At 50.4% G+C, this 14,029-nt stretch overlaps 1 protein-coding gene and 1 long non-coding RNA gene across 9 annotated transcripts in view; one reads left to right on the top strand and one right to left on the bottom strand.

Moving 5' to 3' along the window:
• LOC137304486 (uncharacterized) overlaps positions 1 to 14,029 on the bottom strand; it is a 37,049-nt gene that overhangs the window by 6,569 nt on the left and 16,451 nt on the right. Inside the window, exon 3 of the long non-coding RNA XR_010958584.1 lies at positions 5,576 to 5,667. This is a non-coding gene — a long non-coding RNA (uncharacterized lncRNA). The remainder of the gene's footprint in view (positions 1 to 5,575; positions 5,668 to 14,029) is intronic.
• The window catches only part of smarca4a (SWI/SNF related, matrix associated, actin dependent regulator of chromatin, subfamily a, member 4a), a 107,221-nt gene that overhangs the window by 91,452 nt on the left and 1,740 nt on the right, over positions 1 to 14,029 (top strand). For 3 of the 8 annotated variants that reach the window (XM_067973096.1, XM_067973100.1, XM_067973095.1), the window contains 8 exons: positions 1,762 to 1,989; positions 4,036 to 4,080; positions 7,816 to 7,893; positions 9,070 to 9,288; positions 9,710 to 9,963; positions 11,322 to 11,430; positions 12,610 to 12,711; positions 13,700 to 13,829. In XM_067973096.1, coding sequence (XP_067829197.1) covers positions 1,762 to 1,989; positions 4,036 to 4,080; positions 7,816 to 7,893; positions 9,070 to 9,288; positions 9,710 to 9,963; positions 11,322 to 11,430; positions 12,610 to 12,711; positions 13,700 to 13,829 — 1,165 coding nt within the window. The remainder of the gene's footprint in view (positions 1 to 1,761; positions 1,990 to 4,035; positions 4,081 to 7,815; positions 7,894 to 9,069; positions 9,289 to 9,709; positions 9,964 to 11,321; positions 11,431 to 12,609; positions 12,712 to 13,699; positions 13,830 to 14,029) is intronic. The other 5 variants (XM_067973102.1, XM_067973099.1, XM_067973101.1 and 2 more) reach the window with 3 other exon arrangements.

Here is a 14,029-nt window from a genome sequence, read left to right as displayed (position 1 = left end):
AGGTCTCTTAATCCTCATTATGTAACCTCCTCCGGAACCAGCCGTTTAGATGTTATGACAAGGTTTTATTTTTCCAGTGTGATACCAGAACATGATAAAAAGGGATGAGGGACTTCAGTTATGTGGGGAGACTAGAGAAGCTGGGGTTGTTCTCCTTAGAGCAGAGAATCAGTAGAGGTGTTCAAAATTATGAAGGGTTTTGATAAAGTAAATAAGGAGAAACTGTTTCCACTGGCAGGAGGGTCGGTAACCAGAGGACACAGATTTAAGTTAATTGGCAAAAGAACCAGGCCCCAGATGAGGAGAATGTTTTATTACGCAGCGAGTTGTAATGATCTGGAATGCACTGCCTGAAAGGGTGGTGGAAGCAGATTCAGTAGTAACTTTCAAAAGGGAATTGGATAAATACTTGAAAAGGAAAACATTTGCAGGGCCGTCGGGAAAGAGCAGGGGGAGTGGGATTAATTGGATAGCTCTTTCAAAGAGCCAGCACAGGCACGATGGGCCGAATGGCCTCCCTCTGTGCCGTATGATTCTATGATCTCCAGGGAGGTGGCAGGTTTCTACCGTTGGCCTCAGTGTCCCAGAGTTTAGAGAGGGAGGGAAAGTTAGTCAGGGTTCTTGCTTCTGATCAGTAGGCAATAACCCTCTGTCTAAGCTCGCACATGAAGAATGCCAATTTGGTGGGGTATCGGAGGGCATCAACATTTACAGGAGAGGAGGGGGAGCCATGTACCCAGGGGGAGTCATTGCATTCAGGAGAGGAGGAGGAGCGTGTACCCCAGGGGGAGTCAGTGCCTTCAGGAGAAGAGGGGAGGAGTGTGTACCCCAGGGGGAGTCAGCGCCTTCAGGAGAAGAGGGGAGGAGTGTGTACCCTAGGGGGAGTCAGCGCCTTCAGGAGAGGAGGGGAGGAGTGTGTACCCCAGGGGGAGTCAGCGCCTTCAGGAGAGGAGGGGAGGAGTGTGTACCCCAGGGGGAGTCAGCGCCTTCAGGAGAGGAGGGGAGGAGTGTGTACCCCAGGGGGAGTCAGCGCCTTCAGGAGAGGAGGGGAGGAGTGTGTACCCCAGGGGGAGTCAGCGCCTTCAGAAGAGGGGAGGAGTGTGTACCCTAGGGGGAGTCAGCGCCTTCAGGAGAGGAGGGGGGAGTGTGTACCCTAGGGGGAGTCAGCGCCTTCAGGAGAGGAGGGGGGAGTGTGTACCCTAGGGGGAGTCAGCGCCTTCAGGAGAGGAGGGGGAACGTGTATCCCAGGGGGGGTCATTGTTTTCAGGAGAGATGGGGACAGTGTGTACTCAGGGGAGGTCAGTGCCTTCAGGACAGGAGGAGCAGCGTGTACCCCAGGGGGAGTCGGTGTATTCAGGAGAGATGGGGACAGTGTGTACTCAGGGGGAGTCAGCGCCTTCAGGACAGGAGGAGCAGCGTGTACCCCAGGGGGAGTCGGTGTATTCAGGAACTGGGCACGGTGCCCCATAACGCTGTAGTGCTGCTTTTGTGCTGAGATGCTCCTCACAGTTTAACCATAATCTCAGCCACAATATAGGACGGAGGGTGACATGTGGAGGACAGCTGGCATTCGCTCCAGATTAGTCGAATCAGGGTGCTCTTTTCCTCCTCCTGCTGGTCAGTTACAGAACAGCAGCGATAGAGGCAGGGGAGCCAGGGTGCCAGCCTACCTTCTAGGAGGGGGGGAGGGGAGGCTTATCACTGGGGACAGGACCAAAAGCCATCATTTCTGATCCTTGTCGTATCTTTGTCTCATTTTAGGATTTACAAGCTCAGGACCGCGCGCACCGAATCGGACAGCAGAACGAAGTGCGGGTGCTGCGTCTATGCACCGTGAACAGCGTGGAGGAGAAGATTCTGGCAGCGGCCAAATACAAACTCAATGTCGACCAGAAGGTCATCCAGGCCGGCATGTTCGATCAGAAGTCCTCGAGCCACGAGAGGCGAGCGTTTCTACAGGCGATACTGGAACATGAGGAGCAGGACGAAGTGAGTGTTAAAGGAAATGCAGTCTCACCTGAACCGTTGTATCACAGTAGGTACAGCACAGGAGGAGGCCATTCGGCCCATCATGCCTGTGCCGGCTCTTTGAAAGAGCTATCCAATTAGTCCCATTCCCCCGTTCTTTCCCCACAGCCCTGCAAATGTTTTCCCTTCAAGTATTTATCCAATTCCCTTTTGAAAGTTACTATTGAATCTGCTTCCACCACCCTTTCAGGCAGTGCATTCTAGATCATAACAACTCGCTGCGTAAAAAAGATGTTACCTCATGTTGCCTCTTTTGCCGATCACCTTAAATCTGTGACCTCTGATTACCGACCCGTCTGCCACTGGAAATAGTTTCTCCTTATTTACTCTGTCAAAATCGATCATGATTTTGAACACCTTGTCAAATCGTCCCTTAACCGTCTCTGTTCTAAGGAGAACAACCCCAGCTTCTCCAGTCTCTCCACATAACTGAAGTCCCTCATACCTGACGACCCCTTCACCGCTAAAATGTGCACAGGTTGATATATAACGTGCATATGTTCCATATAACAGGCATGCCTCACTCAGCACCCCTGGGCTAGGTAGGGAGGGGGAAAATCAACCTGGGTTCCTGCTCCTGATCGTTATTCAGCAATACCTGCTGGAAGTGTGTGTTTTCTCAACCTCATGTTCAAATCCCTCCATACCTCGTCCCTCACTATCTCTGTAATCTCCTTCAGACCTATAACGCACCGAGAACTCTGCGTTCTTCTTGTGCATCCCCGATTTTCATCGCTTCACCATTGGCAGCTGTGCCTTCAGCTTTCTAGGCCCTAATCTCTGGAATTCCCTCCATAAACCTTTCCGCCTCTCCACCACTCCTCCTTTAAGACACTTGTTAAAACCTACCTCTTTGACCAAGCGTTTGGTCACCTGTCCTAATATCTCCTTATGTGGCTTGGTGTCAGATTTTGTCTGATAATGCTCCTGAAGCGCCTTGGGATGTTTTACTACATTAAAGGCCCTGTATAAATGCAAATTGTGTGTGCACGTGCGTGTGAATGTACTCGTGTGAGATAGAGTATGTGAAAGCTCATTGAGGATCAGGCTCACCTGTGATACCTCTCACCCCTGAGTCAGAAGGTCGTGGGTTCAAGACCCACTCCAGAGACTAGAGCACAAAATCTAAGCTGACTCTTCAGTGCAATACTGAGTGAGTGATGCACTGTCGGAGGCCCCGTCTGCCTTCTCAGGTGGATGTAAAACATCCCGTGGCACTATTTCGAAGAAGAGCAGGGGAGTTATCTACGGCATCCAGGGGCCAATATTTATCCCCCAACCAACATCACTAAAACAGATTACCTGGTTATTATCACATTGCTGTTTGTGGGAGTTTGCTGTGCGCAAATCGGCTGCCACGTTTCCTTACATTACAACAATGATTACACGTCAAAAGTACTTCATTGGCTGCAAACGCCTTGGGATGTCCTGAGGTCGTGAAAGGCGCTTTATAAATGCAAGTCTTTCTTAAGGTGGGTAATCAGACAAAATAATTGACAGCGAGCCAATGAAGGAGACATTAGGACAAGTGACCAAAAGATTGATTAAAGTTAACCCATCTTTCGCGTCAGACCTGCTGCATATTTAAAGCATTTTCTGCTTTTAATTCATAAGCTCAACGATGACCCATTTCGTCCTCATAAAATGGACAACATCTCACTGCCAATGGCGACCAAACTCCCTCCTCGTAATTAAACTGCGTCGCTGGCAGATGTTTCCTCAATAAAATCTCTGTCTTGTGGTTGTGATTCCATCTGGTTTTTTTTAATCCAACTCTTGGACATGGAGCTCTATTATAAAGATTTGATGCTGAAAATGCCACAACCCCCTTGCCCCAAAAGCAGATTTGACCAGAAGTTGCCACAGATTTCCACTGGCCCCGTCAATAGCTGGGACGACTTCTAAATAAATATGTTTTTTGTTTCAAATTTTCCATGTAATCATTGGTGACTAAAAAATGAAGTAATGGGATGTTTGTTTGTTGTTTTTTTTTCCCAATAAACATAGTCTGAGGTTGTGGCAGCGGAGGTGAAAGGATCGGAAGGACATACTGTAAGTAGACTAGTTTGTAGTCCGACCTGCATCTGCCCCTCTTATTCTCAGGCTGTGCTGGAGAGCTCCTCTTGCTTCGGGTCTTTGGCAAAATGTCGCTAAACATTGTGCACGGACCATGTTATAAAAGGGCTGGAACAATGGCAGTGTTTTCCGCCGATGTGAACACTTTTTCCAAAAGATTTTTCCCATGTGTTGGGTGAGAGATCCGGAATGCACTGCCTGAAAGGGCGGTGGAAGCAGATTCAATAGTAACTTTCAAATGGGAATTGGATAAGTACTCGAAAAGAAAAAACATTTGCAGGGGCTATGGGGAAAGAGCAGGGGAGTGGGACTAATTAGATCGCTCTTTCAAAGAGCCATCATGGGCACGATGGGCTGAATGGCCTCCTTCCGTGCTGAAAGATTCTGTGAAGAGCTTTTATTTAAAATGTTACTGATTTTTTTTTGTTTTAAGCTGACCTCAGGCCATTGTTCTGCTGAACCATCGGTGATGGATTGACAGCTCCCAGTAGGATTGATCCTGGTATCAGGTTCAAGGGACCGAGACTTGTCCCCATGGGCAGGGAGAGTCAGGCCCACCTCCTCTCTGCGCCTTGCCAGCAGAAGCCTTTGCAGCCAGCTCAGGGAATGGTTGCTGGGGCAAGGCTGGAGAAATGATAAGTTATCTAGGGCAGAATTTTAACTTTGAAAAACGGGTGGTTTGGGGATGGGGGTGAGGGGGGGGGCATTGAAAATCGCATCAATTTCATACTCGCACCCGACCCACCCATTTCCAGGATGGGATGAGGGGCGGGCAACCAACTCCCAGGAGGCGGGTTGGTGACTAAAACCTTTCAAGGAGGCTGCGGGCCTCCATTTTGAAAGGTTTTTCAATTTCAACCCATGGGGGTCTGGATTCCCGGGGCTTCTCCTTCATGCCATGCGAAAGGAGGCGAGAAGGCCCGAAAGTGCTGGTAAGTGCCTTTCTGGCACTGCTTCTGGGTCCGGAGGAGCAGGAGTGCTTCTCCCCAGGCCTAATGAGCCTACCTGCAGCGACCCCCCCCCCCCCCCCCCCACAACGATCGTGGACCCCCCTATCTCCGATCCCCCCCCGCAACGATCACAGACCCCCCCTGATGACCCCCGATCCTCCCCACAACGATCGCGGACCCCCGATCCCCCCCCTGCGATGACCCCCAATTTCCCCCCCCTGCGATGATCCCTGATTTCCCCCCAACCATCACAGACCCCCGCTATGACCCCCAATACCACCTACAATGATCACGGACCCCTGCGATGACGCCCGATTCCCCCCCTCCAACGATGACCCCCGATTCCCCCCCCATCCATCGCGGACCACAGCGATGACCCCCAATCCCTCCTCCGATGACTGACCCCCCCCCGCCGTGAACCCCATGCCCACCGGTACCCCATGCCTATCAGTGCCACATGCCCATTGGTGCCCCCGTGCCCCTCATGCCCCCCCTCCCCATCCATACAATGAAAGACTTACCTGAAGATTTACCTTTTCACGTCCTCTTCCTTGCTCTGCTCCTGTCCGACTGAGCCCAGCCTGTCAATCAGGCCAGCCAGTTGGACGGCAAACTGACAAAAAAAAATAAAAGACATCCTTACGTCAAAATCATAAGGACGTCTGCGAAACCAGTACTTCTGGGTTTCCCGACCGCGATTCGACCCCCCCTCTTTCCGGCTCCGGGTTAAAATTACCCCCCTAATTTCAGGAATAAAAATAAGCGATTTAAGAACAGAAAGGAAATGGCGCCCCTGCTGGGGGCGGCAGCTGAATCATGCGAGGAGGTGATTAAATATGGTTCTTGTCTGAGGCACATTCACACCATCAAATCACTGACCCCCCCCTCTGCCTCTTGATTCACACCACCGATTAGCCACAGTTGTACTGAGATCTTTCAGGGCCGAACCCTTGGAGACCAGCTGCCTTGTTCAGCCAACGGTGGCGTTCTTGTTCCTCCTGAGGGCAGACGTTCCCGGTCTCAGTCCCTGCGAGCAAGGGGCCGTGGGTCATTCCTTCCCCTTCCCCCTGGGCTGCAGTTATCTCTCCTCCAGATAGGATGTGGGGAATAATTGGTAAGAAATGGCAGAGCAAATAAAAAGTACAGAAAAAACATTGACTTTGTCCCTTCTTTTTTCTAACTGATTTCTTGCATTGTCTGTAACTGCATGCCCAGGCACCTGATGTTTCACTGCGTTAAATAATGTTTTGGATCACGGGAACATAAACAGACTTATGGCGTACACCCCGCTCTCATTATAAAACTCCCAGTTATAATAGTCTCTCAGTTATAACACACTGTCTGTTACACACCCCGCCCTCAGTATAAGGCAATCAATTATAACACACTGTCTGTTACATTACACACCCCACCCTCAGTATAAGGCAATTAATTATAACACACTGTCTGTTACACACCCCACCCTCAGTATAAGACTCCCAGCTATAACACTCTGTTACACACACTGCACTCCATATAAGGCTCCCAGTTATAACACTCTGTTACACACACCACTCTCATATGAGGCTCTCAGCAATATCACTTTATTAACTTTGCTGTGTTAAGTATTATCCAGTGTCCCAGGACACTGAGTTATATCTCCTTATAATAGTGTGGCGTGTATTCCCTAAAATGGTCTACAGTGTAAATCCAAAGCTCATTTTGTTGTTTGTGCTGTGTTTTGTGAAGCTGACTGCAATTTAATGTGAATTCAGACCGGAAATGAGAGTCATAAAGCAGCCTTAAGTGGAATGTTCGCCTCATGATTCCCGCTTCATGTCAATGTCACGGTTGCAGATTGTTAAAGATCTGTTCCGCATGGCGCCCTGTTGCCCTCTTTTATATATGAATGACCATGAGGGGAGGGATTGTTTTGCTGACTTTTTTCTTCCTCCGTAGCCTCCTGTGCTGTACTGGTTAGAGTCTCTCCGAGAAGCTGGGTGGGTGAAAGCAGGCATCTCCTCAGCCAGTTGGTTGAGAAAGGGGTGCAGAAGCATCGTACGTCTTTGATTTATTGATCTGATATTTGGTTTGTCCTGACTGCTGTTGGATGCAGCACCTCATGCCTGTTAGCCACTTGGCTCAGACTGCAATCCTCTACTGACCAGAAACCAGGTACAAGTGACCACTAAGTCTGGGGTGGGTTTCCAGTCTGTGGCCCCTGGCACTGGAATGGTAACTTTGGTTACTCCCTTACTCACCACATCTGATCAAATATGCCGTGTCGAAAATATACCATGGCCAGATTTTGGACCTGCTGAAGAGCTCATTTTAAATGTTATTGCCTGTTTTTCTTTCTTAGTGCCTTGTACTTTCTTCCCAGACCTGCATGTGCCGTGCACTGTACCCTGGCTGATGGGCATGGCGGTGCCACTTTGGAGCCAGCTGCCTGGTGGTGTTTGACAGGCTGACGATCCTCCCCGACCCAAAGTGAGGAGGGATCAGCCTTGACTCTCAGTGACCTGGCCAAGCTTGGGAACTCAGAATGGGATGTAGGTCCTCGAGCTCTCAACCCGCGTCTGAGGACTCTCTGGCACCGTGCTTTAGGGTATTGTACCCCCCCCTCCTCCCTTCACTGTCCTCTGAAGAGCGATACCAGTTAAAAGAAAAGCGATTTAGAATATTTATATTCCAGAGGAATCGGCTGCATTGCCTCCAGCCCCCACTCCCTCCTCCCTGCTCCCATCGTGCGACCTTTAACCTGCAACTGGTTTGATTGCAGGAAGAAGATGAGGTTCCTGATGATGAGACAGTGAATCAGATGATAGCCAGACACGAAGAGGAATTCGATCTCTTCATGGTGAGTAGTGATGAATGCACAGTCGAGGTTTCCACTGTAACTGCGTTGGGCCATTTTTTTCCCCTGATTTCTTTCTACCCTACTCTCCTGAAGGCCCTGACTCATGCTGGTGCACGGTTTCTATGGGCCCTTAAGCCCTCTGGTACCTTGCCCAAGTTGCCATCCTTTGTGTGTGAGCCTAGACAGTAAGTGTCAGCCGCATATTCAACCTTGGAATGCATCATAGCTGTCCTTGCCCACTCTCCACAGATGCACTTTCCATCGGGAGTCTCTGGATAGTGATCAGGATCCCTAGCCGATTTGCCCCCTCCCCACCCCACCCCTCTCTAATCCAAGGGTGCTGAGGCCAATTATAGCAGCCCTACTGCTGGCCTGGCTGAAACCAGCTGATTCAGTAGATTGAGAATCGAAGCTGGGACCTTCAGGTCTGCGTGGTTTAGTGATACAGTGGTTTCTGTACTTACCTACTGGGGCACCAGGTGGTGTCAGCCGTGGCTCAGTGGGTAACACCTCTCGCCTCTGAGTCAGAAGGTTGTGGGTTCAAGTCCCACTCCAGAGACTTGAGCACAAAATCCAGGCTGACGCTTCAGTGCAGTACTACCGTCCTTCAGATGAGACGTTAAACCGAGGCCCCGTCTGCCCTCAGGTGAACATTAAAGATCCCATTGGAACTATTCAAAGAAGAGCAGAGGTATTCTCCCAGTGTCCTGGCCAATATTTATCCCTCAACCAACACCTAAGACAGATTATCTGGTTATTATCATATTGCTGTTTGTGGGACCTTGCTGTGCGCAAATTGGCTGCTACATTACAACAGTGACTACACTTCAAAAGTTCTTCATTGGCTGTAATGCACTTTGGGGCTTCCCAGGTTGTGAAAGGCACTATATAAATGCAAATCCTACCTTTCTTTTGCTGAGTACGGTATGAGCCTTTCCTTCAACGTGGGAACCCCTCGCTCTACATCCATAGCCTGAACAGGGGTCTTGCAGCAGATGGGGAAATCCCGCAATTGGAGGCGGGGAGTGGTGGGTGGGGGGGGCTTATTCGTCCTGCTGGGAGGTGGATCCGTGTGTGATTGACAGCTCATTGAGCCAGCGCAGGAAGTCCCACTAACCCAGAAATTAAAGGGGATGCCAATGAGGAGATCCGTTGAGTTGTCTCTGCTTGGTTTAGCGCATGGACCTGGACCGTCGCCGCGAGGAGGCCAGGAATCCAAAGCGAAAGCCACGGTTGATGGAGGAGGACGAGCTTCCCAACTGGATCCTGAAAGACGACGCTGAGGTGGAGAGGCTGACCTGCGAGGAGGAGGAGGAGAAGATGTTCGGCCGAGGCTCGCGGGAGCGCAAGGAAGTGGACTACAGCGACTCCTTAACCGAGAAACAGTGGCTCAAGGTAGGAGTGTGAGTGCGTGGGAATGCAACCCTTCCCTTGGGCACTTTTACACATGAGCAGCACTGACCAAACACGACGCACCATCACACAAGGGGGCACCAGCCTTCCAGAGGCAGTCTTCAGGTCCACAAAGATACGGTCGTGACAGGAGCTGTTGTATATGGTCAACGAAACCAGGATAGCTGAAGCAGCGAGTTATCGACTGTATCTGTTAGTTGAATTCCATGGCAATGGAAGCACCTCATCTGTGTGGCCCTCAGTGAGTGAACCGTACAGAGGGAACGGGATAAATACAGAGCAAGAGGACAGCTGATCTATCCCATCACATCAGAAGTGCACACACACATACACATTGCAGGTCCACTGGCTGAATAAGGTACCAAAAAGGATGGGTTTCATTGTGATCTTTTCTCTCCAACAGGCCATAGAAGAGGGCAACCTCGAGGAGATTGAAGAAGAGGTTCGTCAGAAAAAAGCCCGCAAGCGAAAGCGGGATGTCGACCCTCCCGTGGTCATGGCGACCACCAGCACGCGCAGCACCCGGGACAAGGACGATGATGAGAAGAAGAAAAAGAAACGAGGGCGACCGCCGGCTGAAAAATTATCGCCAAACCCTCCAAACCTCACCAAAAAAATGAAGAAAACCGTGGAGGCAGTGATCAAATACAAGGACAGGTTAGTGAGAGGGTCACCGGGGGGTTAGTGAGAGGGTCACCGGGGGGTTAGTGAGAGGGTCACCGGGGGGGTTAGTGAGAGGGTCACCGGGGGGGTTAGTGAGAGGGTCACCGGAGGGGTTAGTGAGAGGGTCACCGGAGGGGTTAGTGAGAGGGTCACCGGGGGGGGGGGGGGGGTTAGTGAGAGGGTCACTGGGGGAGTTAGTGAGAGGGTCACCGAGGGGTTAGTGAGAGGGTCACCGGGGGGGTTAGCGAGAGGGTCACCGGGGGGGGGTTAGCGAGAGGGTCACCGGGGGGGGGTTAGCGAGAGGGTCACCGGGGGGGTTAGCGAGAGGGTCACCGGGGGGGTTAGCGAGAGGGTCACCGGGGGGGTTAGCGAGAGGGTCACCGGGGGGTTAGTGAGAGGGTCACCGGGGGGTTAATGAGAGGGTCACCGGGGGGTTAGTGAGAGGGTCACCGGGGGGTTAGTGAGAGGGTCACCAGGAGGGCTAGGGGTGGGATACAAGGATAGGTTAGGGAGAGCAATGAGCTGGGAGAAAGATACTGCGCACACTGAATACAGTTGTGTTACAGGTGTCTGTCTATCTGTTCTTACTGCTTTTAGGCCCCTTTTCTTTTGCTGGTATCTAATTTGGATTGATTTGGCCCACGTGAAACTGGTCAATTCAGGGTGTTCACTCTACACCACCTGGGCAGGGAGGAAGGGCTTCACTCTACACCACTGTAATGAAGATTTGAGTGTTTCCCCCATGTAATACCCACCTCCTCAGGTTCCACAGATGTTGCCTGCCTTCCAGTCACTCATCCATGTGACTATTCTCCAGGGGTTGAGATTAGACGTTGTGTTCCAGGAGGCTGCTTGATCATGGAGGGCATCACAGCTGAGCCCACTCCCACTCTCAGCCAAGGTCCACACAGGCACTCTCAGCAGGGTAGGGATCAGTGGCTGATACCTTCTCCCCTTCCCTAGTCCAGGAGCACTGAGGCCAGCTATGTTGTTCCAACTGTTGCCCTGGTGAGCTGCAAGAGATGCGCAGACCAGTGAGGGAGCCTGGGATCTTCTGGCCTGTAAAGCTCAGTACCACACCGTCACCCATTAACCCAGTGGGGATGCTCCACTATATCTTCTTCAAACTGAAGCCCAGGATTCTGAAGTCTGAAATAAGCCCAGACACTAAGACAGAGTGAGCACGTACGTTACTGCTAAAGGCCGGTTAGTGTGCGTTGTATTGTGGGTGAGAGGGTAATGTTATGCTACTGAGTTTATGCATGTGCCCGCAGACACCAGCTCTTTATACCTCGCTGTACTCCTTCTGTGAGGAGAACCGCTGATAATCGACATTTTTTTCTGTTTTAAAGCAGTACTGGCCGACAGCTAAGTGAAGTTTTCATTCAACTTCCATCTCGCAAGGAGCTTCCAGAGTACTACGAGCTTATCCGCAAACCCGTCGACTTCCGGAAGATCAAGGTACACTCCCTCTGTGTGACCACGCCCCCTCCCGTGTGTCCAAGCCCGCAACTCCCAAACCCATGACCTCTACCACCTAGAAGGACAAGAGCAGCAGGCACATGGGAACAACACCACCGGCACGTTCCCCGCCAAGTCACACACCATCCCGACTTGGAAATATATCACCGTTCCTTCATCGTCGCTGGGTCAAAATCCTGGACCTCCCTTCCTAACAGCACTGTGGGAGAACCTTCACCACACGGACTGCAGCGGTTCAAGAAGGCGGCTCACCACCACCTTCTCAAGGGCAATTAGGGATGGGCAATAAATGCTGGCCTCGCCAGCGACGTCCACATCCCATGAACGAATAAAAAAAAGTGTGCTGGGTTTTGCGGAACGATCCCCTGTGCGCAGCAAATGGGCTTCCGAATAGGTCACATGGACAGTTCCAGCGTTTAAATAAAAATGTCCTTCCCTGCACCCTCTCTCCTTTCATAGGAGATCTGTAGCAATGCTGCATGTGAATTGGGCACAGGAGGTATGAGGCAGCCTAGTTCTGTCAGGTTGACACATTTGAGGAATAGTGGGTGAGAATTGGTGCCCCAGAGCTTAGTGCCCCAGTCTGATGTTATGTGGCACATTGTGATGGTACATGCCCGAGTATGATGGTATATGGTGCAGTCCAATAAATAGTACATGCCCCAGTCTGATGGTATATGGTGCAGTCCAATAGTACATGCCCCAGTCTGATGGTATATGGCGCAATCCAATATTATATGCCCCATTCAGATGGTACGTGCCTCCTCTGGAACCAGTATTGCTTATTTTCATTACCAGCCTTTTGCCTTGACCCAATGCTTGACATGGCTTGGGCTGAAGTCTCCTCTCCTGCTGCTTTCAGTGCAACTTTGCGCTTGGTTGATGGGAAGTGCGCTCTGTGGAGAAGCACTGACCATGGCAGCTTTTCCTTCCTTTGGGCAGCTGTTGGAGCACTTTGTTTCCGCAAACTGTTCCATGTGTTTTGCCCAGCAGAGAATCAGCGAAACCCCCCCCCACAGTTTGAGTGAGCTGTAAACCATATTGAGTGACAGCAGGGGCGTGTGCTAATGAGGGGTCACTGTGCATTCTTGGAAGAATGGTTTAGATTTGTGGAACTTGTGCTGGAGACCGAGCTGACTGCCATCTTTCTCTCAGTAGGAGCGGATCCGTAATCACAAGTACCGCAGCCTCAATGACCTGGAAAGGGATGTGATGCTGCTGTGTCAGAATGCACAGACCTACAACCTGGAGGGATCACTGGTGGGTAACAGAGAATACTTATCATAGACTCATACAGCACAGAAGGAGGCCACGCAGCCCATCGTGCCTGTGCCGGCTCTTTGAAAGAGTTATCCAATTAATCCCACTCCTCTGCTCTTTCCTCATAGCCCTGCAAATTTTTCCTTTTCAAGTATTTATCCAATTCCCTTTTGAAAGTTACTATTGAATCTGCTTCCACTGCCCTTTCAGCCAGTGCATTGCAGATCATAACAACTCGCTGTATAAAAAAATTTCTCCTCATCTCCCCCTGGCTTTTTTGCCAATTATCTTAAATCTGTGTCCTCTGGTTACCAATCCTCCTGCTAGTGGAAATAATTTGTCCCTGTTTACTCTATCAAAACCCTCATAATTTTGAGCACCTCCATTAAATCTCCCTTTAACCTTCTTTGCTCTAAGGAGAACAATCCAGCTTCTCCAATCTCTCCACATAACTGAAGTCCCTCATCCCTGGTACCATTCTGGTAAATCCCCTCTGCACCCTCTCCAAGGCCTTTCTAAATTATGATGCCCAGAATTGGGCACAATACTCTAGCTGAGGTCTAACCAGTGATTTATAAAAGTTTCCAGCACTTCTATGCCACTGTTTATAAAGGCTTGTGTGATTTATGTTTGAAATCAGATACCACAGTTCATCAATTTTTGGCCTATTCAGCAATTAGCATCCCCGCGCCCCCAAAGAAATATTAATAAAGATTACCTGTTAGCGCCATGAGAAAGCAAAGGATGATCACAAGCTGCTCAGCCATCGGACGTTCATTGCTTCCATAGACCTTGCACCCGATTCCACCCATTTAATCTCCTGACAAAAGCTTCTCTGAAACACCTCCCTTACCCCGGAGGAGAAAACCAGCAATCAGTCCAGAACCCCGTCTGACCTTCCACCCAATGCTACACATCCCTGACCAGTTGACACTGTTGCCGTTGCGTTCCCACAGCTGATAAAAAAGACTCTTTCTGTCACCATTAGATCTATGAAGATTCGATTGTGCTTCAATCCGTTTTCACCAGCGTACGACAGAAAATCGAAAAGGAAGAAGACAGCGAGGATGATAGCGAGGAAGGAGAGGAGGAGGAGGAGGAAGGGTCCGAATCAGAATGTAAGACTTGCAGGGAGTTTGATTTCCACTTTGTCTTGGAGCTTTCAGTTCTGTTCCCAGATCTCCATGCTGGAGCCCCTCCACTTCCACACAAACCCCCCTCAACTGGAGGATGGCTGGGAAATGGTTTGGGGGTAAATAGTTTGGTTTAGACGGAGGTGTTCAATGTTTTTCATTGATCCACTCAAGGGGAGAACATC

This window comes from Heptranchias perlo, chromosome 37 (assembly GCF_035084215.1).
Source record: "Heptranchias perlo isolate sHepPer1 chromosome 37, sHepPer1.hap1, whole genome shotgun sequence".
NCBI lineage: Eukaryota > Metazoa > Chordata > Chondrichthyes > Hexanchiformes > Hexanchidae > Heptranchias > Heptranchias perlo.
The sequence above is the reverse complement of the archived record's forward strand: the minus strand, read 5'-3'. Positions and strand labels throughout refer to the sequence as shown.